This window comes from Orbicella faveolata, unplaced genomic scaffold (assembly GCF_042242905.1).
Source record: "Orbicella faveolata isolate gen_17 unplaced genomic scaffold, um_ofav_v1 contig_35, whole genome shotgun sequence".
In the NCBI taxonomy this organism is placed as follows: domain Eukaryota; kingdom Metazoa; phylum Cnidaria; class Anthozoa; order Scleractinia; family Merulinidae; genus Orbicella; species Orbicella faveolata.
Genome location: NW_028301564.1, coordinates 5,334,601 through 5,352,646, shown reverse-complemented (window position 1 = coordinate 5,352,646; position 18,046 = coordinate 5,334,601). Strand labels below are relative to the sequence as shown.

Below are 18,046 nucleotides of genomic sequence, written 5' to 3'. Positions count from 1 at the left end.
CGTATGTCTTTGTACAAATTATAATTCGTGGATCTTGTCGCTTCAATTTTTTACAGGTACAACACGAGTTCCACGTTTAGTAGGTACGCCAACGACTATGTGAAAGTAAGTCCTCTTCCCTCTTCTTTAAAATGTATTTATGTGCATTATCCGGTTATTATTAGCTCGCATACGGCTAACATTTTAGAGTTTTTACGGGTGTCCGATGTACGGAGGTTTATGTTTGCGTGGCAGGTGTACAAAAGGCAGGGAGAAGGGAAATTTAGGTAGAAGTACGTGCGCTCTTTCCTTACACTTCTATTTTAAGGCTTGGGTTAATACTTCAGAGAAGAGGCTTCTTGAGACTGGTATCTATAAGGAGAGAGGTTATACCCTGTAAGAATTGTTCTGTGAGGGAGGACTTGTTTGATGGGCTGCCCGACTCGTTTAGTTTTACATGGTAATTTCGGTTGTTCCGCTCCCAGTTTTGCTGCTAATGATCATAGTCTATATTTCAATTATTGGAAGCCGTTTCGGGTGTGATAAATTGTTGTCGTCTTCTCTTTGTGCTTAAGCTTTACATTGACACTATCAGAGAGACATTGGAAGAAGAAGACAAAAGCCGACCTTTTCTTTCCTCCTCACCTTCAAACGGAGTAGACACAGAGATGGAGGGGTGGATAGCGAAAACACCAAGCAGTCCTTACTGGGGAGATGGTAAGTATTTTTCAGCGAAGTTAGGATGGATCTAAAAGTAACTTAATGCTGGATAATTATTATCTGAACTTTTGGTTTATTTTAATCTTTTGTTTCATTTTGGTTAATTGCGGGTGCAATGTTCAAACAAAGTTTTTTTTTTTTTTAAAAAAATCAAAATATTTGATTTAATCCTATCGCAACACTCGAAGAATGTGTGAAATGAATTCGCAAACAGTTTTGCTCATTTACAGCTATGAAGAGCGTACATTTCTTTGCAACATCCTGGCCCAAAATGTATCGTAAATTTGCGGTTCCGTACTGAGGATTCTTCAAACCACTACTACAACTGCTCTACCTATCAAGTGCAAATTCAAAACCACATGTAACTTTTCTTCCATGTATGTGTGTTTTCCCACCGTTTACATCACTTGCAAGTTTCATATTGCCTTGAACCCTGATGGGTTCATTGTGTTTTTATAGCGTTTTTTACTTGAGCGTGGAATAGTAATAGGTTTTGCATAACTACGCTGCACGATTGGCTTGAAAAAACTCACGCCACTTTGTCACCCAATCAGAAGTAAAACCAAAAGCAATCGTGACCCGCTCGCTCCCGTTTTCCCGCGCTTTTCCTCGGTTACACGTATTTCAGTTGTGATTGGTTCATTAGATTATCTGTGTCCTTTGTGATTGGCTCGGGTAAGTACTTTGGTTTTAGTTTTTTGACACTTCATTGTAAACCGCGTCATGATTAGAATTGGAAAACCATCCGAAAATGCCAAATAGATAGCTTCCTTTTTTTCCCCGCAGTGCATTTCTATGACTATAAAATGGACTGTTGGAATGTAAGTGGCTACCCCAAGCCTCGCTTTGCGTCCGAGTATGGTTTCCAGTCCTACCCTTCATTTGAAACCCTAGCTGAGGTGTCCGTGGAAGGGGACTGGACCTATGATAGTGCGTTCATGGAACATCGGCAACATCACGGAGACGGTCAGTGTCATGGCTACATGTAACTAGCACGTAACGCCCTTTACTTGAAACGCTGTAACCGCAAGTAACAAAAGGGAAAATGACCAGTTTTTGCTGACTAACGTAGCCTGCAACGATGTGGCATAGAAGGTGCAGATTTTAGGAACTTCGGGAGTAAAGGAGCAAATTTTAGTACAAATGTGGAGATACTGACCAAGGGTTTTTGCGCATTGTATTCCTCGTTTCTTTTCAATCAAAATCTGGACATTCTGGCTGTTGAGTATGTTTCTGAGATTTCAAAAGCTATAATACTTTTAAGTTGTTGCGATAAAAAATGTTTATAGAAACTCGTTTTCAACGCTCTTGACCAACACATACATTTATTTTTATGTGGGGTGGTTGGGTACAGTCGGACAATAATCGGGAACAGTAGGCCAAAACAATAGTTAGCCCGGCTTTCATGAAATAAAATCTGAAATAAAAAAGGTGACCTGCTGGAAGTGATTTCCGCAAGCCGGCTTCTCCGCTCGCTCATTTTGTCATCGCGTGCAAACAAGACTGCCAACTACCTAGGTTGTATCATGAAACAGGGATACGCTCCGGCTCTGAGGACCGCTCCAGTTTATTCTATGATCTGTTTTGCAATGTAGGTAATGAGCAAATGCTGTACCAAGCCCAAAAGCACTTTAAACTGCCCAGCTCGTCGGATCCTTTGAAGAAATTTATGGACACTCTATTTATTACTCAGGTATTGGCAAGTTACCTCTTGTGTCTCTAACACTGACCAAAGAATCTAAAGCAAGTTATCCATTGTTTGAGATTCTCCAGCAAAAAGCTTTTATCTGACGGGTTGGGATAGTCAATCAACACTTTTCTCCATCTTGGAACCTCTTGGCTAAATTTTTTGTGTCCTACTGCACGTTACTCTAGAGGATGTGGAGGAATTTACTTCAGTCACGCGGACAACACATTGTGGAATTAATATCAAGGGATTTAACACTTTTTCCTGCCACAGGTCACTCAAGCTCAGTGTATGAAGACGGAAACTGAACATTACCGGCGTTTACAGAGTGAATTAGTACAGGTAAGGTTTGTTCACTGTTACGTTGTTCAGTTTAGTTATGTAGACAATCTCGAAGGGAGTGGGTTGGAGGGAAGGCTTCACCATCATGGGAGAAGAGCTACTCTACGGGGGCTGGGACCTACAACAACATATTCCTTTGTACACCTTAACTATGCACTTTTAATTTCCAAGCCTGATATCAAAGCAGACAGTGATACCCTCGTGTTATAAGCAGCAAAATACATACTACATTCACAAAGGAAAAGGAAGAAAAAAGGAAATGAAAGGCAAAAATGCATTAACATTGAACTGGAAAACTTTTTGAAAAGATATAGCCCATCCCACACTCAGGACCTCGTGATCAGCCAGTTTAAAGCCGAGATCTTACCTAGATACGCGAATGGGATGTAAATAGAGGTGATAGGTTAGGCAGTTAATTTCTGTTTTTTTGCCTTGGAAGTGAAAAAGATCGCACAATCTGATAAACGCCTAGAAAGCGGAACGAAACTTTTCGGTGTGAATGCGAGAAATAACTTGGTTATCGCGCCCACTGAGCTGGCTCATTCTCATCTGAATTTAGGCACTATTCACACTGATACGGTTGACCAGTCATCCACACTGTAGCGGTAGAGCTAAGTTATTAAATATCTCAATCCCTCCTTGTCTCCAAAAATTTAATTGCAAAACGCATAATTACTTACACTACTTTCAATACAAGCTGCTTACATAATACTTAACTCACAATGCGATACTTGTGTTTCTTACATTCCTTACTTTAAGTTACATTACCTTACCTTACCTTACCTTACCTTACTTACAATGTGGCAACTTATGCTACTAACAATACTATATTCTACTTACGATTCGATACTTACACTACTTGCAGAAAACATTCAACTACGTACGTTACTTACAATACGGGTTAACGATGATAGTAACTCGAAACAGAGAAAAGAAAAAATATAGATATAAATAGAACCGTTGTACTCGCACACACAGCTACATCAGGGAAGCCTAAGGGAAGCAAAAAGAAACCTTGGTGGGGTTGGGAAGGCTAGGGATGTATAGTATATCAACTAAGCTTTTAACTCAAAGGAGAAAAGATTATGTTTTCCCTGCTGATTCACTGAACGTTGAAGCGAGGAAATAGAAAAGAAATATCTGGTTGAAAGGAAAGTGTAAAAAGAGAGACTTTCAACTAGTGTAACCAAAGAGAGAAAGATTCAATTTCTTTCTTATATTGTGTTAAAAACTTTAATAGTTAGAATTTATTTTCTTTGCTTCTACAAAGCCAGATGTAGAATCTTATCGACTTGAATGCATCAATGAAAGCACGAAAGTGTGGACGAGGTATTGACACAATAATTGAGTGTCGAGGCCCAATTCCATGCAGCGGAACTTAGATTATGTTTATAAGGGTCCTCACTCCTTGTTGACTTGTTTCTTTTGGCAGGGGAAAGGAAAAACCATGGGTACAATATACTGGCAGTAAGTGATTATTTTATGTAAACAGTTATTTCTAAAACAGATTAAGAATCCAGAGAATGCTTGTAAGTATTTCGAGCGGTTTTCAATTGATTGTCGTGAAACCAAGCGATGTTTGTTTTAGATCACGGCATCCTGTTTTATTGCACCAAATAATCCATGTGTTGTAGTTACAGAAAATCAAGTCACTTGTGGATATTTCACGGTATACTACGTGCAGTATGTAGTGAACTACCGCTTACATAAGCACACACTACACACCAGGTCTCACGCGGCCCTTAAAACTTCATTATTGCAATATCAACAAGGTTTCCCTGTCTGTTAATTGCTCACTATGCAGTCATGTAAAGTAAGAGTTTTCTCTCCCCTTTGAATCCCAGTCTGCCGTGCTGAACAGCCAAGTTATCCAACACCAACAAATGACCTTTCCTCCATTTAAATCCTACTGCGCATGTCCACGCGGTAGCCAGTATGTGCTGCAGTACTGCAGGCTCAATATCGCCGCCATCCCCATAATAAGTGTGAACAGGTTGTTTGTGATCGGGGATTTCAGTTCCCCCTGGAAGTTGCCGGTAGTACGAGCAATTGTGAGTAGTTACCTGGTTGAACCAGATTTTCTCCCCTGTCTCTGGGTGTTGTATACAGGCGGGTCTGTTATACCAGAAGTGTAAATCCCCGCTGTGATCCCATGTGATTTTGCTGCCTTGCTCTTTTACTCTTTTTTCCACGACCTTTTAAGAGAGGAATGAAAAATTATAGCGACAAATTTCTGATTATCGCGGGTAAATGCACTTGACTTCGGGCTACTATAGGCTAGCTAGTTTTCAGGTATGCTACTTAAGCAGACTGAACAAATATTACAAATAAACCTAATTAACATGGTTAAAAATCCTAACTGACATTAGGTTAAGAGTAGTTAATTCTTTTGACAAATGTTTCCAGTTTTGCAATGAAGGAACAAGCGCCTTTTTTAGCAACTCTTTTTGTCGAAACACCCGACGAGTTCCCATTTCTAATTATCCGATCCAAAAAAAACGCGAGCTCTGAAGAGTACTCTAACAATTGTCACGTGCCAGCAAATGCCATATTCCTGAGAACTTTGGCCAGTGATACAAACTGGGAGCTCATTCAACTTTGAGAGACTGGGATTAAAAGCGTACTTGATTTCCTGACCAATGGACTTTGAACTGGACGCGAAGAGACAAATAAGACCGTTTAGAGAACTCAAGGAACGGTGAAGCTCAAAATTTCTCCAGAGAAAAGCTATAAAAGATCGACACAACATTTAATTTGTGACAATCCTGAATTTGTATAAATTACTATTTTGCCAGCTGGGAGCAGAGGGTTGGGACCGGGTTTGAGGTGCGAGGTGTATATAGCTGCTGTTAGTAGGGTAAGACATTCTACGGCCAGCTTTTTCCGCGTGCACAAGTCAAGTTCGTTTTCTTTTCTTCGTTATGCAATAAAGCAGCTTTTCGTTTTCTTTTCTTTTTTTAGTGCTGTTATATTATTAGATCGTTGTGAGATCCCACATTTCATCAAGTGTTTGTGTACAAGGTGAAGGTGATTTGGACGCTCGCACTTAAAGTTTGATAGCGCGTTCTATAAGCTTTAATTTGATATAGGAGTTTAGGCATGAACAGTTTAAACCGGACGCGCTTTATCGCTTGCACGCGAGACACCTCTGAAGGTATATGTAAACCTTAAATCAGGATGCCCTAAAACCACAAGGGTGGCACCATTGTAGAAAGATAATCTGTGAAGGGCCTGGGTCCTAGGAGATGGGCGTGAAAAGATGTGCCTGCTTACCTCTCTGTCGTCAGTGTTATACACGTGTTGCCAGCTTAGTACTTGTTGTTGGATTTGTTTGGCATATATCTGAAGTAGCGCACTTGTTTCTCTTCAAACTTTCGCACAACTTCGGGGTCCAGCTTGGAGAGGAGTTCGCTGTTTTTAACCAAAATTGTTTCACCGCCACAGCCATCTGCGGGTTCTTTCAGGCAGAAAAAGAAAACCTGTTGGGGAAGAAGAAGTGGTAGCAATTAGTTGAAGGTTTACTTAAAGTTAACTCATTTGCAATCGATATCGCTTCCATTACTAATCCTCCACCTTCTAATGTGTTTAAGTTCTATTAACAAGAGACTATAAATCTCTTACTTTATTGTCCCTTGTACACAAAATAGCTTTCTATTTTGTTGCTCTGGATAGTGTATCGGTCACGACCTCGAGCATTTCACATTCGTGTATTCTACACTTTATCAAACTGCTTGCCTTGGAGGGGTAGACCTCAGTGTATGACAACTCGTTATGTGGGTCGATAGCCAGATCATCTGGGTCATCGTTAGCAGTGTAAGTTCCTGCACTTTTGTCAATTTTTTGTCGGAACGATGCACCACCTTCGTTAGTCATTGCTTTCCAAGGAATTTCTTTAGCAATGGTTGCAAAGTCTTGTGCAGTTTCAGCTGGAAGACCGCGGAACAAAATGGCGGGATGTTGTGCGTGGTTTTCCTCTACGTACTCCATACATTTTGCGGTCAGTTGAGTGAGGGAGGACTGGTGCGGATTAATAACTCGCACGCCATGTGGGAATGACTCTCTTGGTTCTCCCAGGAATTCTGGGAAACCTTCACCCGTTGAACCAACAGTGAACGGCCTGTCCTTGAGCCTCGACTTGAATTTAGTGACCAGTTCTTCCCTGGGTAGTGCCTGAAAAATTATCTTTGTTGTTGGATCTTCCTGACTTTTCTGGGCTGAATAACTGCAAATAATATTTTTGACATGGGCCTTTCTGGTTGCGGGAATACTGCACCTAGGAAGTCTCGAGAAAGACGCGCGAAGCCGCAGAAGTCGAGCTGCCATATTCTGTTAAGGGAGATAAATGATATAGGAATTACGTTTAAAGCGCAACCATTCATATTTTGAATTAGCCTGATTCCATGAAAATTTACTGTTATTGTTCTACCTTATCTAATAATCTTCCAATTATGTGGCCGCATTTGCATTACGGCCCCGCCCAAAGTTTTTTCATGTAGAACCGCAATTACAGCTCAATCCCTATTAAGCGGCTACCCTCGGGGAAATGGATAGTGGCCGCTCAAAAGGGGTTGGCCGCTTAATAGAGGTGAAAACAATAGCATAGCCCTCATCGGGACTTTGATTACTGCCCGCCTCATAGGGGGTGGCCGTTTAACCGGTGACCGCTTCGACTGTATATGGCGGGCAGGCAAGATGAACCAAATCGTGTGCTGTGATTGGCTACCCAAGCGGCCAAGATGTCGCTCTCTTGCCCGCTCAGGACTACCCGCTGTGCTCCGCAAAAAAAAAAAAAAAAAAAAAAAAACACACTCCCCAAAGGCCATATAATAAATCATTTGCTGACCGGGCTCGTGCGGTCAAGATGGCCAGATATTGGCCTTGTTCATTTCTTGCGAGTTTATGGACCTCGACTCCGTCTCGGTCCATAGACATGCAAAATAAGGACTTGGCAAATATCCTACCTTCTTGACCTGATGTTCCGTCAATAACCCATATCTATTAGCGAAAAAAGGAAAGAAAAACAACACGAGGCTGCAAAACGCGCTTTGCTTCACTCCTGAACTCTTTAACCTTGGTACCTTTTTTGTGCGTATTTGTATCTACTCTTGTAGTGTTTGGCAAATGGTCAAAAAAGGAGATTCTGCGGTTAAAATGGCTAGCAGTTAAGGACATTCGCGGCCAAAATGTTCCTACGTACATATTTGTTATAAACTTGCCAGCCAGCAAGACATATAAACTTTTGCCAAAACGCAAAACAAATGGGGGTCACCGCGCTCTTTTCCGATACAATGCGCATTGAAGACACTGCCGTTTTTGAAAACTTTCGTTACTTTCACGTACAAATTTTCACTGTTTTTTGTTAAATGAAGAAAATCAATAAAGGGAGGCGCGCTCCATGAAAAGAAAAGATGGGGTCGCCGACCATTTAAGAGAGTAAAATGTAGGTGAAGTTAACGGAACTGCTCATGACGAAGGTGAGTAACAATGACCTACAATGATAATCTTTTTAATACTCTAATCACCCTGAAACGATGATAAAATATTTGTAACTAATCTCATAAACACAAACACAACATCAGGAGCGGGCATCTAGTGTTTTTTTTGATACAGGATACAGCGAACGTTACATCGTCATGAAGAAAATACTGCAGTGAATAACAAATAAAAAATAAATAAATAAAAAGCAAATTTGAAAGAGATGCCTTCGAGTGGCTCTTGCATAACTTACAGAATCTTCAATAGCCTACTATCTCCTTTGGATTCAGGCCTAAAAGACCTCTACAGTTAACACAAATCATACGTGATGAACATACTCCAGTGTAATTAGCAAACCGTTACGAAATATATTTTGTGGATAAATATGTATTTCTTATCAAAATATTTTTATTGCTTGTATTATTTAAGTTAATTTTATTGTTTCCATTTGTTTAGCACGCACATGTTTTAATGAGTTTTTATTATTCCTAAATGTTGCGTTGGTATATAAAGGATTGTATTGTATTGATTGTATTGTGGTCTTTCTCTAAACTTTTGAGCCTGAGATATCTTGCTGAAATGCTCCCGAGTGCCGTTGTTCCATTCGTAAATCTCAAAGAAGTAGCCCATGGAGTGGTTTGTTTGTCTGAGTCACACCGGAGGTTAAATTTGCGACGCTATTCAGCCTCACTTCATTAATAACTTTATCATCTTCTACTTAAAGCTGGGAAGATTGCTAAACCAGGGATAGATACTGGAAATTTTATTGGTAGTTTTCTATTCCAGAGAGGCATCAACCGTTGAGGCGAACATGGCAAGTGCTTTTGGTGTGTCTTGTTATGTGTCCCAGTATTTATAGAGCGTAGGACAGTATGCTTGCGTGCGTGGAACTGAAAACTTAGCGTTATAGTATGTGTTGTCTTTACAACAAAGGGGATGCATAATTAACCGCTTGAGGAGTTGGCACGGAATCGGTTGTTTGGTCGAATAATCCGCCAAGGGCTTCACAAGCCAAAGTGCGAGTGGTTTGCTTTTTCTATTTTTTTTATGACTTCTTACTGTTTATGAGTTTTATGACTGCTTGTTTAGCGGTTGATAGCCGTTAGCAGAAATAAAGGATCACTGCAATGCTTTGGTTCGTCAGAAAATGCGAAAAAAATGTTCAAATGTTGTTTTTTTAAAGTGGTCAATGCGCTTAGCTACGTATATATACACCACTTAAACTGAAAGAAACAAGTATATCAACTTATCATAATAGGCAGACCAGTCATGACCGAGGAGGTGAACCAGGGTCTACCACGAAACAACTCCAGCTAAGGGTTCAGAACGGGACTTCAACCCGCGACCTCCGGATTTCAAGTTCAGCGCCCGAACCACTCGGCCTCGCTTCCTTCGTTTTCACTTCAGGAAAAAACTCTTTACCCTTTACTTGAAGCTGGGAAAGCTCGGTGAACCAGTAATACATACTGGCAAAGAATAGGACTTTGACGGAGCTTCGTAAATTGCGTAAAGTGATTTATGCAACAGTGATGCGATCGATAACTGCTGGTTGTTCTGGTGCCATCACTGTGTACTTAACTATTTGTTACAAACAAGTCGAGAAACATCGGAGGCAGCAATTGATTATGAACCAATCAGGTTCGTCGCGAGGCATGCCCGAACATGAGCAAAGCAAACTGTAAAACATGCCGAGAGACTTTTTCCTTTGGCTCACACCAAAAGCAAGGAGACTTCAGATGGCCTTTCGGAAACGAGCGTATTCCAAGAACCTAATACGAATATATGCTAAATTTGGTGAAGCACATATTTTGCCGTTTCAGTGAAAAGACCAGATGAGCTACACAAGCATACTCGGGTAGAATCGAAAGGAAACTTACCTTTCGTATCGGAGTCACCGAGATTGGGGTCAGACTGTTTGCGGGCGTACAAACATATGCGAAAGGATATGCATATCCGCTATGTCATTGAATGAATGATGCTCTGCAACTATTGGGTGAAGATTCAGTGTTATGATAAACACTAATTAGCAATTAGATTATGAGCTCGAGATTTCTATGAGGTGATGGTTGATGAGGCCGAAGGCCGAATCAACTATCACCTCTTAGAAATCGAGAGCGAATAATCTAATTGTTTCAGTAGAATTCTAACTGAAATAAACGCAAATAATGGTTTCTAATTATCTTTCTACGCATTATTAAACTTTACGCTTTGACAAAATCGCACGCATTGAATTGTCCGTGGTAAATTTGTTGTTGTTTACGCGCGCTCACCCGTTTTTTCAATAATTTCACGTTTTTAAAGTCAAGAAACCACTAATGTGTTGCTTTTAGTCTTCTCAAGAATTTAATTATCCATTTACATCTAAACTTTCTTCCAAACTTCGGAAAAACGATAAAAACTTCGCATTTTGTGAACGGTCGACAGTCACTGCACTCTAATGGCTGATAGTATACGAGTAGCTCAGCCAATCAGATTGCAGCATTTGCATTAGTACACTAGTAAAATTCTACTAATAATAGAAAGAACTTAGCGACCATTTCAAGTGGAAGGTAATTAAATGTTATCACGGGTTCGGTGATTTTCAAAGAAATATCCGTTTAGCTTCAAAAAACGTTGACTAAGGTTTTGTACTTGTTAAAGAAAGCCGCCTTTCTTTTGTGTGTTGTGGACTGTAAAGCGCCAATTCATGATTACTGATCCCTCGCGGGTATTCTACACGTCGAAGACATATGTTCTCTCAAAAACAAACGGAAAAAGGCGGATAAGAATTTTTTTCATGTTTCAAGAACATCAGTTATGAGGAAAGAGAAAAAAGGAAAACTCTTACAGTGGAAGAAAATACCGTCATATGAACAGATGAAAAGAGTTGAAAGTTTGAGGAGTAGTTTTCTATACTAGAGAGTTTTCTAACCATAAGGGCGGATTTTTGTGCAATAGATGGCCAAAGAGAGCGCTTGTAGTAATCACATTATGCAGACGCAGGGGTGTTGGGAAGTCTGGATAAAACTTTAAAATACCGGGACTCAGATCTGATTCCCTGAGGTGGGTGAGGACAGAAGTTCAAAAATGCGTTTTTTCGTCGACCTTTCGCCGACTTTCGGAAGAAAATGTACACTTTATTCAAGAGTGCCTTTTACCAAAGGGAAAATGCACCAGTAAAGGGCGAGGCCCGGGCTCCCTAGTGCCCCCCTCTCTTGCTAAGCTCCTGCTATCTGCTTCCGTGCGTCACACTGAAAGCTTAGTGTGATAGTATGTGCCGTCTTTACACCACCGGACACCCATAGGCTTGAAGAGTTGGCGCGGAATCGGTTGTTTAGCAGCCTGTAGTGTCTCACATCTCCTGAGTCCTGCCCTCAACCTAATCCCCGGGCGATTAGGCTGAGGGCGGGAGATGATTGACATTTCAGGCTAGTTGTTTGGTCGACTAAAGCGCTTAAGGTTTCACAAGCCCGTTGCTCTTTCTGGTTTTAAGACGTCTAATTGTTTGGGTGAGATTTATGACTGCTCCTCAGTGCGGTTTGAACACTTTCTTTACTGTAGTTGTCGCAGAAGTATTAAACATTCTGTTCTCGTTAGGTTCAGTAAATTCAGATCTCAAGGCGTTAACTCGAGCACATAACATGGTAATCCCTTTTTTGATCTATAAATGTTTACTTTTACACCATAAGGTTGTCTGTGCTTTCACATCGATCTACTAAACTGGATGTTATCACAACGTGACAGCTGGTGTAAATCGCATGCGTAGATGGGCGGAAGTCATTTGCAGTACTTGCTCACTTGTAACCCTCTTTGTTGACATTTTCTAGGTTGAACAGTATCTGGCAGGCTCCCACGTGGTCCTCATTGGAATATGGAGGCCGATGGAAGGTAAAACAGGCTTCTTTTGACTGCTAGGTTTGATTTGGGGCAGGGTCTCAGCTTCTTTTGTCTGTGATTGCAGTTTAAAATATTCGTTTATGTGTACAAGACCATATGCCTGTAAATTTTCAACTCAGTTGTTTGTTAAGTGTATTAAAATTCGTGAAATTCAGGGAATTGCCCGGTGCTGCGGAGGCTATTTAAGTTTAAGTTTATTGCTACTGTTGGACATCTATTACCATGGAACCTTATGTATGTGATTTGAGTATAGCTTTTTGCTTTTTGAATCCTTTTGCTTACGTCATATGATGGACGCACCATTCGTAGCTTACAACGCTACATTCTTTGAATATCGTAGGCTTAGAGGTAGCGTCTAGAACAGACGGTTTTGCGGGACAGAAAGCGAGCGCAAAGCGCCAGAAAGAAACGATTAAAAGTAACTAAAAGTTTAATTTTGGTCTTGCGTTTCGCGCCCATCTATCGCGCCTCGTCCTTTGCTCCGCTAAACTGTTTGATCTGCTTGTTAAGTAGGAGGGAAAATTAGTGTACACATTGTGGGGTTTTACTCTTAAGTGTTTCTTGTGTTTCTTCTAGATGCTTCATTACTTTGTGAAGGATTTTTTTGCTCCAGTGATGGCCTCATCTTATCAGGAGGGCGGCAAATTTAAGCTTTATGTTGTGTCCGATCTAATGAAGGTAATAGCTCTTGCGTGGGCCGCATGACTTGCTTAGCATTTGCATATTACACACACAGTTTCTTTGTTTCCCATTCAGTCGCTGTTAGTATGGAAACAGACGTGTTTCTGTTCTCTGCTTGAGCCATAACAATGTGAGAACAATAACCAACACATGTACGTGGTTAATGGCGAACCAGTTTGTTTTGGCTAATTTTAATTATCGGCCCTCAGATTTGTCCCAACTATGTAATAAAGGAGCTTATTACACGACAACTACAGCTGAGAGGACCGATAACTAAATCAACCAATTAGAGTGTTTACCGGTCCAATATTTTAATTACTGGACTTGGTAACATTTTCAAAGCACTTGTTCAAACATTTGAAGTCGTGATCTGTTATTAATATAACCACTCTTGCCGGGTACATGCTGGGAAGAATATAAACCTTGGGTCTTTTCTGTACGGGCCTCGCAGCCCTCGATCCGTGTTGTCAAGACCTGGGCTCGACGTTCTCCCAGTAAGATCGATGGTCTTGGTTAAGAGTAAATATCAGTATAAATTCGCCCTCTTCTGAACGTTTATTCTCATAATAGTGTTAATTACGTGGTATTCAATATGCACCCTTGCTCAACTAATGACTTACTTTCTGTTGGCCCAGTCTTCAATGGACGCCCGACAAAGTGCCTCGAAGTTGAGTGGAAAGCCTAGCTAAATCGCTTTTTTTCCCTTTCTTTTTGTTTCAGCCAATCACGCATGGTGCAGTGTCTCTCAACGCGTGGGCATGGTCTTCATTCACACCGTTGTACACCAGAAACATACCATTTCACATTGATCCACAGTCCTCGGTAAGTCAGTCAGATAGCTTCTTTTTTATCGCTGCTTTTCACGAAATTCTCCTGTCAGTTTGATAATAATATTCCTTTCGTTGTTTTTCATAGAAACGTGTGTACGCGGATGAAGTAAAAGATTTTCTGCACGCCAGCAAATGTGAAAGTGCGCAGCATTGTGTATTTACCATGAAACCTTTGAACCTTAGTAGTGGAAAAGACCTGGGACCAATAAACGTCTTTTACCCTTCCAACTTATCGGAAGCAGTGGGTTTAAAAGATCCTCGATTGAAGGTGAAAAACGTTTTGAGGGTCGGTGCTTTATAAATTATTTTAGGATATAGCAAAAGTGAGAAAGAGATTCTAGGAATTCGATGAAGACTCCAAGTTCCTCGTACCAACAGGAGATTTGATTAAGAAGCTAGTTAGTATTTTATCAGTTCATGGAACTGTGTAGAGAGTCATTTTCTGCTATGTCGCAAAATTATACGTAAATCGAAGCCTTGGGTGCGGCGACTTCGCCCGCAGTACGAACGGCAATAAGAACCGAACTGCCCTACCGAAACGAAACGACAGTAGTATTTTCCTTCGCAGCCAACAAAAATAAAGACAGTGGTAAAGTTTCTTTGGCCTCTTATAATACGTACTTTACTCGAGAATTCTGGGCTCAACTTGACGAGGAACAACACATTTTGTTCAAAAGAACACTTAATGAACTGCGAGTGAGGATCAGTGAGTTACCAGACCCGGCCAACCGATCCATTTTTTGGCTCCAAATTAAAAGCTTGAGGCATAAAATGTTTCGTATTTATTACTTTAAGACGAAATCCGATAGAAAATCGGGCAATTTCAGGTTTTAGTGGACAGAAATCTGGTACCAGAATAATTTTAAGTATTTTACAGTCATTTTTACATTTTCTTTAAGTGCCTATCAAGTAAAAAATAATTGCTGCTTATTTGAAAGGTTTTTCAAAGTAAAGAAGAATGGCGTTTTCCTTTCTGGAATATCTTTTTTCGTTTGAGAGATATTTACGTTTTTGTAAGGAAAGTGATGACGTCATAGCAGGGCTCGAAAAAACCCCCGTCCGGTCGTCCGGGACAAGTAGATTTTCCCTTCGGGCAAGTAACTTTCTCTGCTTACTTGCACCACGGGCAAGGACCCAGGCAAGCTGTTCGCCGACTAAATTTTTGATAACGATTTTGAGAAGAATAGGTAAATTTTAGGCTCAAGTGTAATCAAGTGTTTAGATGAAGCTTGATGAAAATTACAATTTACAGCGTTGTCTTGTTGATTGCGTGACGCGTGCTCACGGCTCAGAAGTAATTGCCTAGCATGTGATCAAAATCTACCGCGATCAAATTTCTTTCCAGGATAAAAATAGCCGCGTTGGGCACGAAAACGCTGTGTTTATTTCTTAAAATTTTGGCAATTTTCTGCGAACATTTTCCAGTTTCTCTGTACAAACTTAACTCAACAACGGTATATTAAAGCTGTAGAAATTGTCCGCGAAAAGAAGCCGTACATTTCAACCGTGAAAACGAAGTCAGCATTTTTGATGCTAAAATTCAGGTAAATCTCTGTTTTTGGCAAAACATGCAAGTTTGCTAGTGATAACATACTTGGGCGCTGCCTCGCGAAATGAAAAGTATTGTTATTGTTAAAAAGAAATGGAGAAGTAAGTCATCAAAATACTTTCAGAGTTCCTGGAAGATGACTTAAAATAGTGTTTCTTTCAGACAAAGATGTTTTCCCTCGACTGAAACTATTTTTCATTCACCGAAATGAAAAAAATATGCTCTTGCCGGATTTTCAAACTCGACTCTGTGCCTGTGTCAAAACTGAAGTGGGAAGGTCACTTGCTGTTAATTGTGTGTGTTATAAATTTCTCGCACTTCTCATCACAATGATTTCGTGGAGCTAGAGAAGATGCAGGTGAACATTCAAGCAGTCGAACACGATCTTCGACGAATTGAACAAATTGATTCAAGGCTGTATAACAATGAAGATACCCAGCGTGTAATACAGGAACTAGAAAGTAAGTAAGTAAGTAAGTAAGTACACGAACGAAAAACAACAACTTCGCAAACTTTGTTTCTTCAACTGGGAGGCACTGGCAAAAGATGCTGTGGGACAAATTTAATTCCTGATGACATTTTTTTTATCACGTTAGAAAATTCCAGGGAAAGTTGAATTTGAGGCCATAAAAACATCTGGTGATGGTAACTGCCTCTATTGCTCTGCCTCCCTTATACTTGTTGGGAACAAAGATCTCTCATTTTTCTTCAAGGTTGTAGAGAATTATTGAACAAAAACATTAGGGTGCCATAAGGCATATGAAAGCAGTCAGTTAAAAAAGATCAGTGACATTGTATTGGGAAAGCTGATAATCGTGATAGTATCTGACAATGTAGGGTACAAACTACTTCAATGTCATTATAACTGTGTTCATCCAATGTTAATCATTACAAACCATACAACTTCTTAAAAGCAGAATGAAGAAGTTATAAGTTGTGGAAGTATTACAATATAATGGTGTAAACATGAAAGTGATCAGCACTAAGAGGACTACAGTCAAGATGGGTTTATTACATTAAAACACGTCTGTAACTTTTGACTTCCATTTTTGGGTTCATGAATTATTAATGAGTTTGAAAACTTGGGCAAGTGGGGATGTTCCCTGGGCAAGCAAAATTTGAGAGTTACTTGCCCAACAGGCAGGGTGGAATTCAAATATTTACATCATAAAAGAATCGTAATGACACCCGTCGTGCCATTGCCATGACAACAGTTATGCCGCTGGTTCTGTTTTAATTAAGACTAAAATTCCCAGATTTTACCTTACAAAGGATCATCCCCTCCCAATAGTCTAATGGGGAGAGTTAAGACAACATGGAAACCATGTGTGTTCCGAGTAAGACCCCCTGTCCCACTTTAAAAGGTTGCAAATGGAGATATTTGGTTTTTCACAGAAAGAGACTGGAGCCAAGAGTGTTGCCATGGCAACAACATGGCAGGTGTCATTCTGTTTCTTTTGTGATGTACATTGCTGGTGTCAAGTTTGAAGAACACTGCTTTAATATTTCTAGAGTTATTCTCGATTTGAGTGTTAAGCTGTGTTAGAGGAACCACCTGTGACGTCATCACTTTTGTCATTTGCATAATACAAAAACGTGAATATCTCTAAAACGAAAAAAGATATTCCAAAACGGAAAACGCCATTCTTCTCTACTTTGAAAAGCCTTTCAAATAAGCAGGAATTATTTTTTACTTCTGTAGTGTATTGAGCCAGCGGTTGACATTATGAGCATGCGCACTTATGCACATTCTGTTCCATGTGCTTCGATCGAAATAAACCAAATACATGACAACTTCCTAGGCACTTTAAAGCTAAATACACAAATCATTGCCTGAAATAACACCGAAAACAATTTCCCATGGGAAGGAGAGAAAATAAATTGCAAGGTTCAGAGAACTTGTGCAAACACAGGCAAAATTTCGTCATCAGTTTCATTTCACCAGTACTTTCAAGTGTTTCATATCAAGTTCAACGTTTTCAACGTTTGGGGTTGCTAGAAATGATTTTTTTAATAAGATATTTAAAACAGTCGTACAGAAGTTTGCAATACGATGTAAATAATCTTGGTACTAGGTTTTTGTCCACTTGTTACTCGAACTTCTGGTGGATTCCGTCTTAAAATCTGATATGGTTTTTGGAATTATAAATCCCTTTTCGTGAATATTCAATGCCCTCCTCAGTGAGAAAAGTTGTCACACCTACTGTAATGCCTTTCCTGTTACATGTAACATACATTGACGTCAGGGCAGTACAGGTTTTCTCGCCTACCGGATCTTAATTGGTCAATTCAAATTTCAGCCGCGCCAGCTGTATGCAAGGCGAGGCTAAATAAAGCTGAAGTCCCATAATGCTGAGGTGGTATAGGAGTATGTTCCACGCAGATGATATGCTAGTCCATTCACAGGCTAAGTCCAAACATTTGCTCAAGTTACTGTATCAGGTCGCTGATATCCATTCATACTCCTAAGTGGAGAGAGGCTCCGCTGTAAATTAAGTTTCCCTGCGAGCGCTCAGACCCAGACCGCTCCATCAGGAGTTCACTGCACCAACCAACATGTGGGCTGGAAATCACGAATTAAGCACGAGTGTTCACTTGTGAACTGGCAAATTGCAACCGTTTCTTGGCAACATTGGTTGATATCACGTGACTATGGTCTCTTTATTTTTTTAGATTGCCAAAGTTGCCCGGATGTCCAAGGCAGGAGAGTTCAGCGTGTCTGTTGAGGCACAGTCTCCCGCTTGTTTCGTGTGGCTGGTGGCCAAAGATGTCCGAGGCCGCTTCTCGGAAAATGGATTCCTATTAACAGAACCTTCTAAGACAGTATGTAGTTATTTCACCCTTCGAAATAGGAGCGTCTGACAAATACATAAGTTCTTCCATTCTGAGTACTACGAGTCGCTGTTA

At 40.4% G+C, this 18,046-nt stretch overlaps 1 protein-coding gene and 1 pseudogene across 3 annotated transcripts in view; one reads left to right on the top strand and one right to left on the bottom strand.

The window, feature by feature from the left end:
- The window catches only part of LOC110066581 (beta-mannosidase-like), a 32,023-nt gene that overhangs the window by 11,319 nt on the left and 2,658 nt on the right, over positions 1-18,046 (top strand). For both annotated transcript variants that reach the window (XM_020773810.2, XM_020773809.2), the window contains exons 11-21: positions 57-105; positions 555-696; positions 1,486-1,665; positions 2,295-2,392; positions 2,660-2,728; positions 4,161-4,195; positions 12,010-12,070; positions 12,656-12,757; positions 13,481-13,582; positions 13,676-13,858; positions 17,813-17,962. In XM_020773810.2, coding sequence (XP_020629469.2) covers positions 57-105; positions 555-696; positions 1,486-1,665; positions 2,295-2,392; positions 2,660-2,728; positions 4,161-4,195; positions 12,010-12,070; positions 12,656-12,757; positions 13,481-13,582; positions 13,676-13,858; positions 17,813-17,962 — 1,171 coding nt within the window. The remainder of the gene's footprint in view (positions 1-56; positions 106-554; positions 697-1,485; positions 1,666-2,294; positions 2,393-2,659; positions 2,729-4,160; positions 4,196-12,009; positions 12,071-12,655; positions 12,758-13,480; positions 13,583-13,675; positions 13,859-17,812; positions 17,963-18,046) is intronic.
- On the bottom strand, positions 3,368-7,332 carry LOC110066616 (uncharacterized; annotated as a pseudogene). The gene is made up of 3 exons (XR_016202070.1): positions 6,464-7,332; positions 6,002-6,207; positions 3,368-4,923 (listed from the first exon to the last, which is right to left on the bottom strand). The product of XR_016202070.1 is annotated as an uncharacterized LOC110066616 (transcript).